At 45.7% G+C, this 17,294-nt stretch overlaps 1 protein-coding gene across 3 annotated transcripts in view; it reads right to left on the bottom strand.

Annotated features, from left to right (window-relative positions):
* LOC109896167 (ATP-binding cassette sub-family A member 2) overlaps positions 1–17,294 on the bottom strand; it is a 131,307-nt gene that overhangs the window by 76,835 nt on the left and 37,178 nt on the right. For 2 of the 3 annotated variants that reach the window (XM_031829710.1, XM_031829712.1), the window contains exons 2-3: positions 2,330–2,423; positions 2,244–2,246 (exon numbers count right to left, since the gene is read on the bottom strand). In XM_031829710.1, coding sequence (XP_031685570.1) covers positions 2,244–2,246; positions 2,330–2,423 — 97 coding nt within the window. The remainder of the gene's footprint in view (positions 1–2,243; positions 2,247–2,329; positions 2,424–17,294) is intronic. The other variant, XM_031829711.1, reaches the window with a different exon arrangement.

Genomic DNA, 17,294 nt, shown 5'->3' with positions numbered 1-17,294 from the left:
GTGCTCCCTTCCTTCTGGAACTGCACAGCGGGACTGTCACTGAAAGTCTGGTTAGATTGATGTGTTGTGTTCAAACTGGTGGTGGTGGACTCCCCTTCAATAGTGAGCTGTAGCAACGGGGGATTCCCACACAACCATAACACTGTGCCTAACTAACCACCAACCACCGTCACTCCTCACCCCCTGGCTCCCGTTCTCCTCTCATCTTTTTCTGCATTAGCCTGGTCCCAGATCTGTCTCTCTTTCTGTAGCCTGGTCCCAGATCTGTCTCTCTTTCTGTAGCCTGGTCCCAGATCTGTCTCTCTTTCTGTAGCCTGGTCCCAGATCTGTTCTCTCTTTCTGTAACCTGGTCCTAGATCTGTTCTCTCTTTCTGTAACCTGGTCCCAGATCTGTTCTCTCTTTCTGTAGCCTGGTCCCAGATCTGTTCTCTCTTTCTGTAACCTGGTCCCAGATCTGTTCTCTCTTTCTGTAGCCTGGTCCCAGATCTGTTCTCTCTTTCTGTAGCCTGGTCCCAGATCTGTTCTCTCTTTCTGTAGCCTAGTCCCAGATCTGTTCTCTCTTTCTGTAACTTGGTCCCAGATCTGTTCTCTCTTTCTGTAGCCTGGTCCCAGATCTGTTCTCTCTTTCTGTAGCCTGGTCCCAGATCTGTCTCTCTTTCTGTAGCCTGGTCCCAGATCTGTCTCTCTTTCTGTAGCCTGGTCCCAGATCTGTTCTCTCTTTCTGTAGCCTGGTCCCAGATCTGTTCTCTCTTTCTGTAACCTGGTCCTAGATCTGTTCTCTCTTTCTGTAACCTGGTCCCAGATCTGTTCTCTCTTTCTGTAGCCTGGTCCCAGATCTGTTCTCTCTTTCTGTAGCCTGGTCCCAGATCTGTTCTCTCTTTCTGTAGCCTGGTCCCAGATCTGTTCTCTCTTTCTGTAACTTGGTCCCAGATCTGTTCTCTCTTTCTGTAGCCTGGTCCCAGATCTGTTCTCTCTTTCTGTAGCCTGGTCCCAGATCTGTCTCTCTTTCTGTAGCCTGGTCCCAGATCTGTCTCTCTTTCTGTAGCCTGGTCCCAGATCTGTTCTCTCTTTCTGTAGCCTGGTCCCAGATCTGTTCTCTCTTTCTGTAACCTGGTCCTAGATCTGTTCTCTCTTTCTGTAACCTGGTCCCAGATCTGTTCTCTCTTTCTGTAGCCTGGTCCCAGATCTGTTCTCTCTTTCTGTAGCCTGGTCCCAGATCTGTCTCTCTTTCTGTAGCCTGGTCCCAGATCTGTCTCTCTTTCTGTAGCCTGGTCCCAGATCTGTCTCTCTTTCTGTAGCCTGGTCCCAGATCTGTTCTCTCTTTCTGTAACCTGGTCCCAGATCTGTTCTCTCTTTCTGTAGCCTGGTCCCAGATCTGTTCTCTCTTTCTGTAGCCTGGTCCCAGATCTGTCTCTCTTTCTGTAGCCTGGTCCCAGATCTGTCTCTCTTTCTGTAGCCTGGTCCCAGATCTGTCTCTCTTTCTGTAGCCTGGTCCCAGATCTGTTCTCTCTTTCTGTAACCTGGTCCTAGATCTGTTCTCTCTTTCTGTAACCTGGTCCCAGATCTGTTCTCTCTTTCTGTAGCCTGGTCCCAGATCTGTTCTCTCTTTCTGTAACCTGGTCCTAGATCTGTTCTCTCTTTCTGTAACCTGGTCCCAGATCTGTTCTCTCTTTCTGTAGCCTGGTCCCAGATCTGTTCTCTCTTTCTGTAACCTGGTCCCAGATCTGTTCTCTCTTTCTGTAACCTGGTCCTAGATCTGTTCTCTCTTTCTGTAGCCTGGTCCCAGATCTGTTCTCTCTTTCTGTAACCTGGTCCTAGATCTGTTCTCTCTTTCTGTAACCTGGTCCCAGATCTGTTCTCTCTTTCTGTAGCCTGGTCCCAGATCTGTTCTCTCTTTCTGTAACCTGGTCCCAGATCTGTTCTCTCTTTCTGTAACCTGGTCCTAGATCTGTTCTCTCTTTCTGTAACCTGGTCCTAGATCTGTTCTCTCTTTCTGTAACCTGGTCCCAGATCTGTTCTCTCTTTCTGTAGCCTGGTCCCAGATCTGTTCTCTCTTTCTGTAACCTGGTCCCAGATCTGTTCTCTCTTTCTGTAGCCTGGTCCCAGATCTGTTCTCTCTTTCTGTAGCCTGGTCCCAGATCTGTTCTCTCTTTCTGTAACCTGGTCCCAGATCTGTTTGTGCTTTTTCCAACTCCATTGCTGTACTTGTCAAGCAAAACAATGTTTGGCATGATGGCACAAACAGACTGGCACTGCCATCTGCATCCCTTCTACAACTCTTTCATTTGTACACCTTTTTGTGAAGCTCCCTTCTTTTAGTCTTTCCTACCTTCCTTGACAGGGATGGCAGGTTTCTTCTGGCGCAGGCCCAGCAGGATGAAGAAAAGGACCAGGGGGATGAAGATCTCAAAGGCCAACACCCACTGTAGGGAGGAGAGGGAGGGAGGGAGTGAGAGAGGGAAGGAGGGAGAGAGAGAGAGGGAGAGAGGGGAAGGGAGGTTGAGAGGGAGAGAGAGGGAGGGGGGGCGAGAGGGTGAGAAGGAGGGAGGAAGAGAGGGCGAGGGAGGGCGAGAAAGAGAGAGAGAGAGAGGGAGGGAGAGAGGGAGGGGGAGGGAGATTGAGAGAGAGAGAAGGAGGGAGGGCGAGGAAGAGAGAAAGAGGGAGGGAGAGAGGGAGGGAGGGGGGAGGGAGATTGAGAGAGAGAAGGAGGGAGAGCGAGTTAGAGAGAGGGAGGGAGGGAGCGAGGGGGGAGGGAGGGAGATTGAGATAGATAGAAGGAGGGAGGGTGAGTTAGAGAGAGGGAGGGAGGGAGAAAGGGGGAGGGGAGGTGAGAGAGAGAGAGAGTGAGAGACACAGCGAGAGAGTTAAACCGCTGAACAGATAAACCAGTGTAGGCCGTAGTGTGTTTACTACAATAAAGAACTACAAGGTTAACTCCAGTTAGATACCGATTTGCTTTCCACGCTGAACCACTCCTTGTGGATTGTAATTGACTTGGTGATGGATCAACACAGTGAATGGATTGAGTTGACTTAGCCATTAAATCAGAGACTTGGTGTGAAGGGTGTCCATTTGCTAATCATGCACTATTGGCTTTATACTGCCAGTGCTTTCTAAAGTGGTCTGTTACAGATATGATATGCTTATGAAGAAGAAGAGGGTGCCACACACACTCACACACTCAAATCAGGGCAGCTGTGGTTATTGGTCTATGTCATGTTCAGTTTCACACGCTCTGAGAGAAGACAGACATCCAGTAGTGAAAACACAGCAGAAAGGAAGATTGATTGACAGACAACTGCAGAGACATAGAACCACCAGCCACAAACAGCAGCTAATGACCTCTTCAGTTCTGATCAATACTGGAAAAGGAAATGTTGATAGTTTATTCCTCCATTTAGGAAGGATTTCAAATAACTACCACATTCCCCCTTTTTTCTCCTCTGTACTTTCATTTATTCAGCGCTGCACATGCCCCTCGCCGTCATTGTGAATAAGAATTTGGACTTAACCTCTTGAACCTCTGGGGGCAGTATTTCATTTTTGGATGAAAAACATTCCCGTTTTAAACAAGATATTTTGTCACGAAAAGATGCTCGACTATGCATATAATTGACAGCTTTGGAAAGAAAACACTCTGACGTTTCCAAAACTGCAAATATATTGTCTGTGAGTGCCACAGAACTGATGCTACAGGCGAAACCAAGATGACATTTCATACAGGAAGTGAGCCAGATTTTTGAGGCGCTGTGTTCCAATGTCTCCTTATATGGCTGTGAATGCGCAAGGAGAGAGCCTACACTTTCTGTCATTTCCCCAAGGTGTTTGCAGCATTGTGACGTATTTGTAGGCATATCATTGGAAAATTGACCATAAGAGACTACATTTACCAGGTGTCCGCTCGGTGTCCTCCGTCGAAACTATTGCGTAATCTCCAGGTGCGTGCATTTTTCCATTTTGAACAAAGGAGAAACCAAACTGCCACGAGTGACTTATCATCGAATAGATATGTGAAAAACACCTTGAGGATTGATTCTAAACAACGTTTGCCATGTTTCTGTCGATATTATGGAGTTATTCATTTGGAAAAAAGTTTGCGTTGTAATGACAGAATTTTCAGGGTTTTTTCTTAGCAAAACGTGATGAACAAAACGGAGCGATTTCTCCTACACAAATAATATTTTGGGAAAAACTTAACATTTGCTATCTAACTGAGAGTCTCCTCATTGAAAACATCCGAAGTTCTTCAAAGGTAAATTATTTTGTTTGAATGATTTTCTTGTTTTTGTGAAAATGTTGCCTACTGAATGCTAGGCTTAATTTTTATTTTTTTATTTTTTTATTTCACCTTTATTTAACCAGGTAGGCTAGTTGAGAACAAGTTCTCATTTGCAACTGCGACCTGGCCAAGATAAAGCATAGCAGTGTGAACAGACAACACAGAGTTACACATGGAGTAAACAATTAACAAGTCAATAACACAGTAGAGAAAAAAAAGGGGAGTCTATATAAATTGTGTGCAAAAGGCATGAGGAGGTAGGCGAATAATTACAATTTTGCAGATTAATAACACTGGAGTGATAAATTATCAGATGGTCATGTACAGGTAGAGATATTGGTGTGCAAAAGAGCACACCAATGCTATGCTAGCTATCAATACTCTTACACAAATGCTTGTGTAGCTATGGTTGAAAAGCATTTTTTGAAAATCTGAGATGACAGTGTTGTTAACAAAAGGCTAAGCTTGTGAGCCAATATATTTATTTCATTTCATTTGCGATTTTCATGAATAGTTAACGTTGCGTTATGGTAATGAGCTTGAGGCTATAATTACGCTCCCGGATGCGTGTTTTTTTCTATGCCAAACGTGATGAACAAAACGGAGCGATTTCTCCTACACAAATAATCTTTTTGGAAAAACTGAACATTTGCTATCTAACTGAGAGTCTCCTCATTGAAAACATCTGAAGTTCTTCAAAGGTAAATGATTTTATTTGAATGCTTTTCTTGTTTTTGTGAAAATGTTGCCTGCTGAATTCTAGGCTTAATGCTATGCTAGCTATCAATACTCTTACACAAATGCTTGTGTAGCTATGGTTGAAAAGCATTTTTTGAAAATCTGAGATGACAGTGTTGTTAACAAAAGGCTAAGCTTGTGAGCCAATATATTTATTTCATTTAATTTGCGATTTTCATGAATAGTTAACGCAACGTTGCGTTATGGTAATGAGCTTGAGGCTATAATTATGCTCCCGGATACGGGATTGCTCATCGCAACAGGTTAATTGACTTGCCTCGTCAGATAAAGGTTAAATACACAAATTAAATACAAATCTGGGGTCTATTTCTTCCTTCCTAGCCTCACTACGAGAGACACTATCACTCTCTAAACATTCAATTACATGCCTTGAGCCTGATAAACAGCAAGTTCATAGTTCACATCAAGAATGTGGAGGAACGGTAGCTATGTTTTATGAGAGAGAGAGAGATATGGGAGGGGGGTGTAGAGAGAAAGACAAAGAGAGACCCTCTGCTACAGTCTTCTCTGCTGGGCCCATATAGGCCAAGCCTCATTCTCTGGGAGTGGCAATCACTGATCACCTGAAGGGACATGGGATGTGTCCCAATAGGTCCTGGTCAAAAGTGGTGCATTACGTAGGGAATACAGTGCCATTTGGGACACATCCCAGTTCTCCCCATCTACCCTTGTCATCTGGTCTAACCCGCTGTCCAACTAGAGCTGTCGTGTCCTGATTTAAACCTCAGCCATTCTTCAGCTGAAGTGTGGCCTGCATTGTTGGGCACATTGAAGTATGATGCATATAATGCATTGTGTTAAACATAATCACAAGATGTCATTAAAAGTGTGGTATGGAGATGAGAGGGTACGCAAACTAAGGCACCAGCGAGAGTATGCAAACTAAGACACCAGCGAGAGTATGCAAACTGAGACACCAGCGAGAGTACGCAAACTGAGACACCAGCGAGAGTACGCAAACTGAGACACCAGCGAGAGTATGCAAACTAAGACACCAGCGAGAGTATGCAAACTGAGACACCAGCGAGAGTACGCAAACTGAGTCACCAGTGAGAGTACGCAAACTGAGACTTCTCTCTTTCTATCTCTCTCATACCACTCTCTCTCTCATCCCCCTCTCTCTCTCTCTCTCTCTCTCTCTCTCTCTCTCTCATTCTTCTCTCACTCTCATCGCTCTCTCTCTCTCTCTCTCTCTCTCTCTCTCTCTCTCTCGCTCTCTCATTCCTCTCTATTTCTCATCCCCCTCTCTCTCTCTATCATTCGACCCTCTCTCATCCCCCCTCTCTCCCACTCCCCTCTCTCTCTCGCTCTCGCTCTCGCTCTCTCTCTCTCTCTCTCATCCCCCTCTCTCTCATCCCCTCCTCTCTCTCCCTCTTTCTCTCTGCCACAACCAAACCCATACAAACACGCAGACACACCCACACACAAACAGTGCATGTGTGTAGGGCCATCTGTTCGATCATAGTGCTGAGTCACCAGAGAAAGGAATGATGGACAAGTGACTGAGTGACAGCGCAGGTGTGTGTGTGTGTGTGTGTGTGTGTGTGTCTGTGTGTGTGTGTGTGTGCGTGCATGTTTGTGTGCACAGATAGACACATATAGACAAAGTGTCACCCTGCTCTACCTTAGTTGTCTCTTATTTACAAGAGAGACAGAGGGGTCACAGACTTTGTCCCTATGTGTCTATCTGTGAAGGTCATGACAGACAAACAGCTCTTTGACATGCTTCTCTCACAAAGCACAAAGGCCCACCTGACCCCACTCAACAAAGCTTCTGTTATAAGATTCTGAGGATTAAAATACCACTACTCTCTCTGACACAGCTAGGCACACACACACACACATACACACAAACACACACACACACACAGACACACACACACACACACACACACACACACTGAAAGAAATCTTTATCCAGAGGGCGCTTGTCTCTTGTTAGAATTTCTCCAGCTTATATTGATTTCTCTGACCTGAAAAGAAAAACACAAACCCTTGATTTGAATATTAAACAGATCCCCTGAGTTTGGCAGTGCCTATATCTGTGTGTATCCTTCAAGAGGATACACACAATACCCCATAATGACAAAGCAAAAAAAAATAGTTTTGTATTTTGCAAATGTATTACAAATAAAAAACTTAAATACCTTATTTACATAAGTATTCAAACACTTTGCTATGAGATTAGAAATTGAGCTCAGGTGCGTCCTGTTTCCATTGATCGTCTTTGAGATGTTTCTACAACTTGATAGGAGTCCACTTTTGGTAAATTCAAATGATTGGACATGATTTGGAAAGGCACACACCGGTCTATATAAGGTCTCACAGTTGACAGTGCATGTCAGAGCAAAAATCCAGCCATGAGGTTGAAGGAATTGTCCATAGCGCTCCGAGCCAGGATTGGGACGAGGCACAGATCTAGGGAAGGGTACCAAAAAATGTCTGCAGAATTGAAGGTCCCCAGGAACACAGTGGCCTCCATCATTCTTAAATGGAAGTTTGGAACCACAAAGACTCTTCCTAGAGCTGGCCTCCCAGCCAAACTGAGCAGTCGGGGGAGAAGGACCTTGGTCAGGCAGGTGATCAAGAACCCGATGGTCACTCTGACAGAGCTCCAGAGTTCCTCTGTGGAGATAGGAGAAACTTCCAGAAGGACAACCATCTCCACAGCACCCCACCAATCATGCCTTTATGGTAGAGTGGCCAGACGGAAGGCACTCCTCAGTAAAAGGCACATGACAGCCCGCTTGGAGTTTCCACAAGTCTAAAAGGCACTTAAAGACTCTCAGACCATAAGAAACAAGATTCTCTGATCTGATGAAAACAAGAATGAACTAGATTGAACTAGAGACTGGGAGACTAGTCAGGGTTGAGGGAAAGATGAGTGGAGCAAAGTATAGAGAGATCCTTAATGAAAATAGGCTCCAGAGCACTCAGGACCTCAGACTGGGGTGAAGGTTCACCTTCCAACAGGACAACGACCCTAAGCATACAGCCAAGACAACGCAGGAGTGGCTTCAGGTCTCTGAATGTCCTTGAGGGGCCCAGCCAGAGTCCAGACTTGAACCCAATCAAATATCTCTGGAGAGATCTGAAAATAGCTGTGCAGCGACACTCCCCATCCAACCTGACAGAGCTTGAGTGAATCTGCAGAGAAGAATGGGAGAAATTCCACAAATACAGATGTGCCAAGCTTGTAGGGTCATACCCAAAAAGATGAGTCTGTAACTGCTGCCAAATGTGCTTCAACAAAGTACTGAGTAAAGGGTCTGAATACTTACAGTGGGGCAAAAAAGTATTTAGTCAGCCACCAATTATGCAAGTTCTCCCACTTAAAAAGATGAGAGAGGCCTATAAATTCATTAAAAATCCTACAATGTGATTTTCTGGATTTTCCTCATTTGGTCTGTCATAGTTGAAGTGTACCTATGATGAAAATTACAGGCCTCTCTCATCTTTTTAAGTGGGAGAACTTGGCTGACTAAATACTTTTTTGCCCCACTGTATGTAAATGTGATTTTTCATTTCTAAAAACCTGTTTTTGATTCGTCATTATGGGGTATTGTGTCCATTTTAGAATAAGGCTGTAACGTAACAAAATGTGGAAAAAGTCAAGGGGTCTGAATAACTTCTGATTGTTCTGTATATCTTCCATTCTTTATAGGTGGCTGACTAAATACTTTTTTCCCCACTGTATGTAAATGTGATATTTCATTTTTTTTGCATTTTTCATTTCTAAAAACCTGTTTTTGATTCGTCATTATGGGGTATTGTGTCCATTTTAGAATAAGGCTGTAACGTAACAAAATGTGGAAAAAGTCAAGGGGTCTGAATAACTTCTGATTGTTCTGTATATCTTCTATTCTTTATAGGTGTGCCAAAGCGTCTTTCTTCAGCTGCTGTCCTCAATACTGCAGAGGTGGTGCAGAGAGGTACAGGGTTATGCTGAGTTTCGATGGTGCGAGGAACAAGGCAAGCCGGATGTCGTTGTTTTCAATGAGAGAATGACGATAAATGCCGTTGAGGCTGGCGGTGAATGCCGCCTCGGTAGATGGGACACCATTCAGATGGCCCTGATTAGGTCTATATAGAGAAAGAGAACATGGAGAGGAAAGAGAGAGAGAACAGGAAGAGAGAGAGAGTGAGAACAAGGAGGGGAGAGAGAGAACCGGGATGGGAGAGAGAGAGAGTGAGAACAAGGAGGGGAGAGAGAGAGAACCGGGATGGGAGAGAGAGAGAGAGAGAACAAGGAGGGGAGAGAGAGAGAACCGGGATGGGAAAGAGAGAGTGAGAACAAGGAGGGGAGAGAGAGAGAACCGGGATGGGAGAGAGAGAGTGAGAACAAGGAGGGGAGAGAGAACCGGGATGGGAGAGAGAGAGTGAGAACAAGGAGGGGAGAGAGAGAGAACCGGGATGGGAGAGAGAGAGAACCGGGATGGGAGAGAGAGAGTGAGAACAAGGAGGGGAGAGGGTCATGGATAAAAGGAATTCAGCTTTTCATTTTAGCTAACCCTTACCCTTTTCCTAACCTTCACCTAGTTATGCTAACCTGCCACATTAATTGTCCTAACCTGCTGTGTAAATTCTTGCTACAAATTAAAATCTGAAAGTTAATTGACAAAACCTGAAGAGGGAGAGAGAGAGAGATAGAGAGAGAGAGAGAGAGAGAGAGAGAGAGAGGAGAGAGAGAGAACAGGGAGGGGGAGAGGGGAGAGAGACCAGGAAAGGAGAGAGAGAGAGAACAGGGAGGGGAGAGAGACCAGGAAGAGGAGAGAGAAGAGAGAGAGAGAGAGAGAGAGAGAGAGAGAGAGAGAGAGAGAGAGAGAGAGAGAGAGAGAGAGAGAGAGAGAGAGAGAAAAAAAGAAAGAGAGAACAAGAGAGAGAACAGGAAGAAGGGAGGAGAGAGAGAACAGGGAGGTGAGAGAGGAGAGAGAGAACAGGAAGGGAAGAGGTGAGCGAGAAAGAGCACGAAGAGGAGAGTTGAGAGAAAGTAAACAGGAAGAGGAGAGAGAGAGAGAACAGGGACGGAAATATGATTTTAGAGTCCTAGGTAATTGCATTCCAGCCATGCCATTGAAACATTTTCTACTGCGTCACTGTACAGTCTTGCATTCCAAACGGCATCCTATTCACTATGAAGTGCACTGCTATTGACTAGGGCCCATAGTGATACTATGTAGGGTATAGGGTGCCATTGGGGACAGGAAAACCATGTAGCCAATGTCTGAGGTTTAGGGAAATACAGAGTGTGTGGGTGGGCAGGGAGGGGTGATGGAGGAAATGAAATGGGCTGAATATTGCAGAGCAGCTTATCCAAAGGGTTCGGGCTCAATCAGTCACACATCAGGCAACTGGAGCACAGAGCTGAGCCAGAATGGAACCCCTGGTCAATTGCACTGGATTGATTCATATATAACAAGCTAGCTTGAGCAGCAGACAGACACTTATTTCCCTAGGATAGGGAAGGGTCCACTTTAGACCAGAGCCCATTCCCTATATGGTGCACTACCTTAGACCAGAGCCCTATTCCCTATATAGTGCACTACTTTAGACCAGAGTCCTATTCCCTATGTAGTGCACTAATATATACCATATTCCTATTCCCTATATAGTGCACTACATTAGACCAGAGGCCTATTCCCTATACAGTGCACTACATTAGACCAGAGCCCTATTCCCTATATAGTGCACTACTTTAGACCAGAGTCCTATTCCCTATATAGTGCACTAATTTAGACCATATTCCTATTCCCTATATAGTGCACTACTTTAGACCAGAGCCCTATTCCCTATATAGTGCACTACTTTAGACCAGAGTCCTATTCCCTATTACAGTGCACTACATTAGACCAGAGCCCTATTCCCTATACAGTGCACTACTTTAGACCAGAGTCCTATTCCCTATATAGTGCACTACTTCTGACCTGGGCACTCATAGACACAGGCAGGCAGGAGGCTAAATGCTACTGTATAACATCTGGGAAAGACTCCTGCAATGTTGGGCACAGCTAGGTCATATTCATTAGTGTACACCATAGCAAAACGTTCTGAAAAGAAAAATGAAAACAAGCCATTTTTATTGGACAAATTCAGGTAGGTCCCTCCCCGTTCTGGCTCGTTAACTTCCTTTTGGTACCTAATGAATATAAGCGTTCTGAGTCTGGATCAATGTTTATCCCTCCCTAATTATCTCACTCTCTCTTCTATCCCGCTATGTTCTCTGTTCTCCCTAACCTTAAGCTCTATTGGCTCTACCAGTGTAGTTTTCCTGGCTTTGGTGTGATTTTCAAACACTCCTTCAGAATCGATGTTCCATCTCATGCATGGCTATCTGCTTTCTCTCTTATTTATCCCTCCCTCTTGCTCTGTGGCCTCAGCCTATAAAGAGTGTCTGACCCACCCCAGGCTCACTCAAGTGTATTGTTTACCTTCTTTTTTAATTGTCATTGGATTTGATTGACTGGAAACTGATAACCATGAAACTGGTCTGTCAGCGTTTGATCTGATATTCATTTGTATGGGTTATCATGGCCGCGTTCCAGGGTGACACATGTCAGTTCCCACACGTACATATTCTCTAACCACATCATATGATATGGCAGTCTGATGTCCGAATGCACAATCAATGACCCAAACCATTGGCAATGCAACATCTGTTAATGTAGTCGGCCTAGAACATGACCAATATGTCCTAAGGAACAGCTCCCTAGCTCTCTAAGGGGGTCAGTGAAGGGATGTAGGCAGAACGAATGGTCCGATGTTCAGGCTGGGAGACCCAGTTAGTAGTGGTTCATTAAGGTCAGCGAAGGAAAAAAGAACACAACTAAGAAGAATTCTGCTCAACTCTTTGCACATCTGTGTGTTGTTTATTTACCAGGCAAACTGTGAGCATCACAAACAAACTTGGATCTTTCTGCTTGTGGTGCCGTCGCTTTTAATCAATACCAGTCAACTCAGGACCCAATGGACATTTACGCATAAAATATACCTGAATTATTGGCTTCATCACTGCAATTAATGCATTCTCTTCCAAGATGGCGTAGCAGTCAGACGTCTTTGTCCTGTCGTGTCCCTTGTATACATCTTTTCACATATTTTTCTTCGCATATCTTTAAAAAATATTTTGCTAAACCTCAACTTCTAAATACTCTCCGGCAACCCGCCTCACCCAATGTAGTGCGGATCTGCTTTTTCTAAAGTATTTCTATTTACTTCAATCTGGAATCCCTCAACTGAAGCTAGCCAGCTAACTACCTACCAGCTATCAGTCAGCAAACCATTGCTAGCGGTCATCAGCTAACGTTTAGCTCAGAAAAGTTCTCCCCAGTTCGAACAACGTGACTCAAACCAAAGCATAACGGACCTATTTCTCTCCATATTTTTTTTATATATTTTTTGATTTCACCATCATTTAACCAGGTAGGCTAGTTGAGAACAAGTCCTCATTTACAACTGCGACCTGGCCAAGATAAAGCATAGCAGTGTGAACAGACAACAACACAGAGTTACACATGGAGTAAACAATAAACAAGTCAATAAAAGTCAATAGGAGTCTATATACATTGTGTGCAAAATACATGAGGAGGTAGGCAAATAATTACAATTTTTGCAGATTAACACTGGAGTGATACATGATCAGATGGTCATGTGCAGGTAGAGATACTGGTGTGCAAAAGAGCAGAAAAGTAAATAATAAAAACAGTATGGGGATGAGGTAGGTAAATTGGGTGGGCTATTTACCGATGGACTATGTACAGCTGCAGCGATCGGTTAGCTGCTCAGATAGCAGATGTTTAAAGTTGGTGAGGGAGATAAAATTCTCAAAATTCAACGATTTTTGCAATTTGTTCCAGTCACAGGCAGGAGAGAACTGGAAGGAAAGGCGGCCAAATGAGGTGTTGGCTTTAGGGATGATCAGTGAGCTACACCTGCTGGAGCGCGTGCTACGGGTGGGTGTTGCCATCGTGACCAGTGAACTGAGATAAGGCGGAGCTTTACCTAGCATGGACTTGTAGATGACCTGGAGCCAGTGGGTCTGGCAACAAATATGTAGCGAGGGCCAGCCGACTAGAGCATACAGGTCGCAGTGGTGGGTGGTATAAGGTGATTTAGTAACAAAGCGGATGGCACTGTGATAAACTGCATCCAGTTTGCTGAGTAGAGTGTTGGAAGTCATTTTGTAGATGACATCGCCGAGGTCGAGGATCGGTAGGATAGTCAGTTTTACTAGGGTAAGTTTGGCGGCGTGAGTGAAGGAGGCTTTGTTTGCGAAATAGAAAGCCGATTCTAGATTTGATTTTGGATTGGAGATGTTTGATATGAGTCTGGAAGGAGAGTATACAGTCTAGCCAGACACCTAGGTACTTATAGATGTCCACATATTCTAGGTTGGAACCATCCAGGGTGGTGATGCTAGTCGGGCGTACGGGTGCAGGCAGCGAACGGTTGAAAAGCATGCATTTGGTTTTTACTAGCGTTTAAGAGCAGTTGGAGGCCACGGAAGGAGTGTTGTATGGCGTTGAAGCTCGTTTGGAGGTTAGATAGCACAGTGTCCAAGGAAGGGCCAGAAGTATACAGAATGGTGTCGTCTGCGAAGAGGTGGATCAGGGAATCGCCCGCAGCAAGATAAACATCATTGATATATACAGACAAAAGAGTCGGACCGAGAATTGAACCTTGTGGCACCCCCATAGAGACTGCCAGAGAACTGGACAACATGCCCTCCAATTTGACACACTGAACTCTGTCTGCAAAGTAGTTGGTGAACCAGGCAAGGCAGTCATTAGAAAAACCGAGGCTACTGAGTCTGCCGATAAGAAAATGGTGATTGACAGAGTCGAAAGCCTTGGCCAGGTCGATGAAGACGGCTGCACAGTACTGTCTTTTATCGATGGCGGTTATGATATTTTTTTGTACCTTGACCGGCTCGGAAACCAGATTGCACAGCGGAGAAGGTACGGTGGGATTCGAGATGGTTAGTGATCTGTTTGTTGACTTGGCTTTCGAAGACCTTAGATAGGCAGGGCAGGATGGATATAGGTCTGTAACAGTTTGGGTCCAGGGTGTCTCCCCCTTTGAAGAGGGGGATGACTGCGGCAGCGGTTCCGGATGACCCAAGATTCCTACCGCAAACTCTGAACATTTTCATCTGGATCTTCGCAACTAGCTAACCGCAATCCCGGGTGACCACTCCTGGCTAGCGTTTTCATCCCGGAGCAAGCACCAATTAGCCTGAAGCTAGCCCGGCCAGGGCTCCTGTGCTACCACCGAAGCCCACTCCCGGGCTACAATATCCGGACCCCTTCTACTGCCGGTACGGGGCACGGTCCCCTGCCGATCCTCTACGACTGGAATACCGACATAATCTACCCGAGGATTCCAACAGGCCCCTCAGGCGCGACGCCCGCTGAAGGCCCATTCTGCTAACCTGCTAGGCCTGCTAGCTACCTAGAGTTACTTGGAACCCTACTAATTCCACGACGGTTCTATCAACGTCACCGCACGAAGAGGCAAAAACAGACTTACTCCCATCGCGACGTCCCCCAAAGGCTAACTTCCTAGCCCCGGTCTGCTAACTGCTAGCTTGTGTGCCCCGGTCTGCTAACTGCTAACTTGCCAGCCCCGGTCTGCTAACTGCTAGCTTGCCAGCCCCGGTCTGCTAACTGCTAGCTTGTTTAGCCTCGGCCTACTAACTGTTAGCCCATTAGCATCGGCCTGCTAACTGTCTGAATAGCCGTGTCCCTAGTCAGCCCAACCACTCACTGGACCCATATGTTCACTTGGCTACGCATGCCTCTCTCTAATATCAATATGCCTCGTCCATTGCTGTCCTGGTTAGTGATTACTGTCTTATATCACTGTAGAGCCTCTAGCCCTGCTCAATATGCCTTAACCAACCATCTTGTCACACCTCCTACATATGCGATGACATCACCTGGTTTAAAAGTCTCTAGAGACTATATCTCTCTCATCATTACTCAATGCCTAGGTTTACCTCCAATGTACTCACATCCTCTCTTACCTTTGTCTGTACACTATGCCTTGAATCTATGCTATCGTGCCCAGAAACCTGCTCATTTTACTCTCTGTTCCGAACGTGCTAGACGGCCAGTTCGTATAGCATTTAGCCGTACCCTTATCCTACTTCTCCTCTGTTCCCCTGGTGATGTAGAGGTTAATCCAGGTCCTATAGTGCCTAGCTCCACTCCCACTCCCCAGGTTCTCTCATTTGTTGACGTCAGTAGATGATGCCTGGCTATTCTTTAAAAGCGCCTTCCTCACCATCTTAAATAAGCATGCCCCATTCAAAAAATGTAGAACTAGGAATAGATATAGTCCTTGGTTCACTCCAGACCTGTATGCCCTTGACCAGCACAAAAACATTCTGTGGCGTTCTGCATTAGCATCGAATAGCCCCCGTGATATGCAACTTTTCAGGGAAGTAAGGAACAAATATACACAGGCAGTTAGGAAAGCTAAGGCTAGCTTTTTCAAACAGAAATTTGCATCCTGTAGTACTAACTCAAAAAGTTATGGCACACTGTAAAGTCCATGGAGAAAAAGAGCACCTCCTCCCAGCTGCCCACTGCTCTGAGGCTAGGAAACACTGTCACCAGCATTTCTCTACGGCTGGCCATGCTTTCCACCTGGCTAGCCCTACCGCGGTCAACTGCCCGGCACCTTCCACAGCAACCCGCCAAGGCCCCCACCATTTCTCCTTTACCCAAATCCAGATAGCTGATGTTCTGAAAGAGCTGCAAAATCTGGACCCCTACAAATCAGCCGGTCTAGACAATCTGGACCCTCTCTTTCTAAAATTATCTGCCGAAATTGTTGCAACCCCTATTACTAACCTGTTCAACCTCTCTTTCGTATCATCTGAGATTCCCAAAGATTGGAAAGCTGCCGCGGTCATCCCCCTATTCAAAGGTTGTGACACTCTAGACCCAAACTGCTACAGACCTATATCTATCCTACCCTGTCTTTCTAAGGTCTTTGAAAGCCAAGTTAACAAACAGATTACCGACCATTTCGAATCCCACCGTACCTTCTCCGCTGTGCAATCTGGTTCCACAGCTGGTCATGGGTGCACCTCAGCCACGCTCAAGGTCCTAAATGACATCATAACCGCCATCGATAAGAGACATTACTGTGCAGCCGTATTCATCGACCTGGCCAAGGCTTTCGACTCTGTCAATCACCACATTCTTATTGGCAGACTCGACAGCCTTGGTTTCTCAGATGATTGCCTTGCCTGGTTCACCAACTACTTCTCTGATAGAGTTCAGTGTGTCAAATCGGAGGGCCTGTTGTCCGGACCTCTGGCAGTCTCTATGGGGGTGCCACAGGGTTCAATCCTCGAGCCGACTCTCTTCTCTGTATACATCAATGATGTTGCTCTTCCTGCTGGTGATTCTCTGATCCACCTCTAAGGATTCATCCGATGACATTGAGTTGTATACCACCTCAGTCACCAGTTTCCTCAATTAGTGCATCAATGACGTCATCCCCGCAGTGACTGTATGTGCATATCCCAACCAGAAGCCATGGATTACAGGCAAAATCCACAATGAGCTAGACTAGAGTTGCAGTGTTCAAGGAGTGGGACACTAATCCAGATGCTTATAAGACATCCCGCTATTTAATCAGATGAAGCATCAAACAGGCAAAGCATCAATACAGGACTAAGATTGAATCCTACTACACCGGCTTAGACGCTCGTCGGAAATGCTTGCAAACTGTAAAAGTAAACCCACCCGCGAGCTGCCCAGTGACACAAGCCTACCAGACGAGCTAAATGCCTTTTAAGCCTACTTCGATGCAAGCAACACGCAAGCATGTATGAGAACACCAGCGGTTCCGGATGACTGTGTGATACACTCTCCATAGCCGATGTGAGTAGGACCTTTAAACAGGCCACAAGGCAGCTGGGCCAGACGGATTACCAGGACGTGTAATCAAAACATGTGCGGACCTGTTCATGCTTGGACAAGTGTTCACTGACATTTTCAAATTCTCCCTAATCAAGTCTGTAATACCTACATGCTGCAAGCTGACCACCATAGTCCCTATGCCCAAAAACTCCAAGGTAAGCTGCCTAAATGACTACTGCCCCGTAGCAATCACTCACTCTGTAGCCATGAAATGCTTTGAAAGGCTGGTCATGACTCACATCAACACCAGCATGCCACCCCAATAGATCCACAGATGATGCAATCTCAATTGCACTCCACACTGCCCTTTCCCACCTGGACAA

The sequence above is a fragment of the Oncorhynchus kisutch genome, linkage group LG8 (genome assembly GCF_002021735.2).
Source record: "Oncorhynchus kisutch isolate 150728-3 linkage group LG8, Okis_V2, whole genome shotgun sequence".
In the NCBI taxonomy this organism is placed as follows: domain Eukaryota; kingdom Metazoa; phylum Chordata; class Actinopteri; order Salmoniformes; family Salmonidae; genus Oncorhynchus; species Oncorhynchus kisutch.
This window is presented reverse-complemented; position numbering and strand designations above follow the sequence as displayed.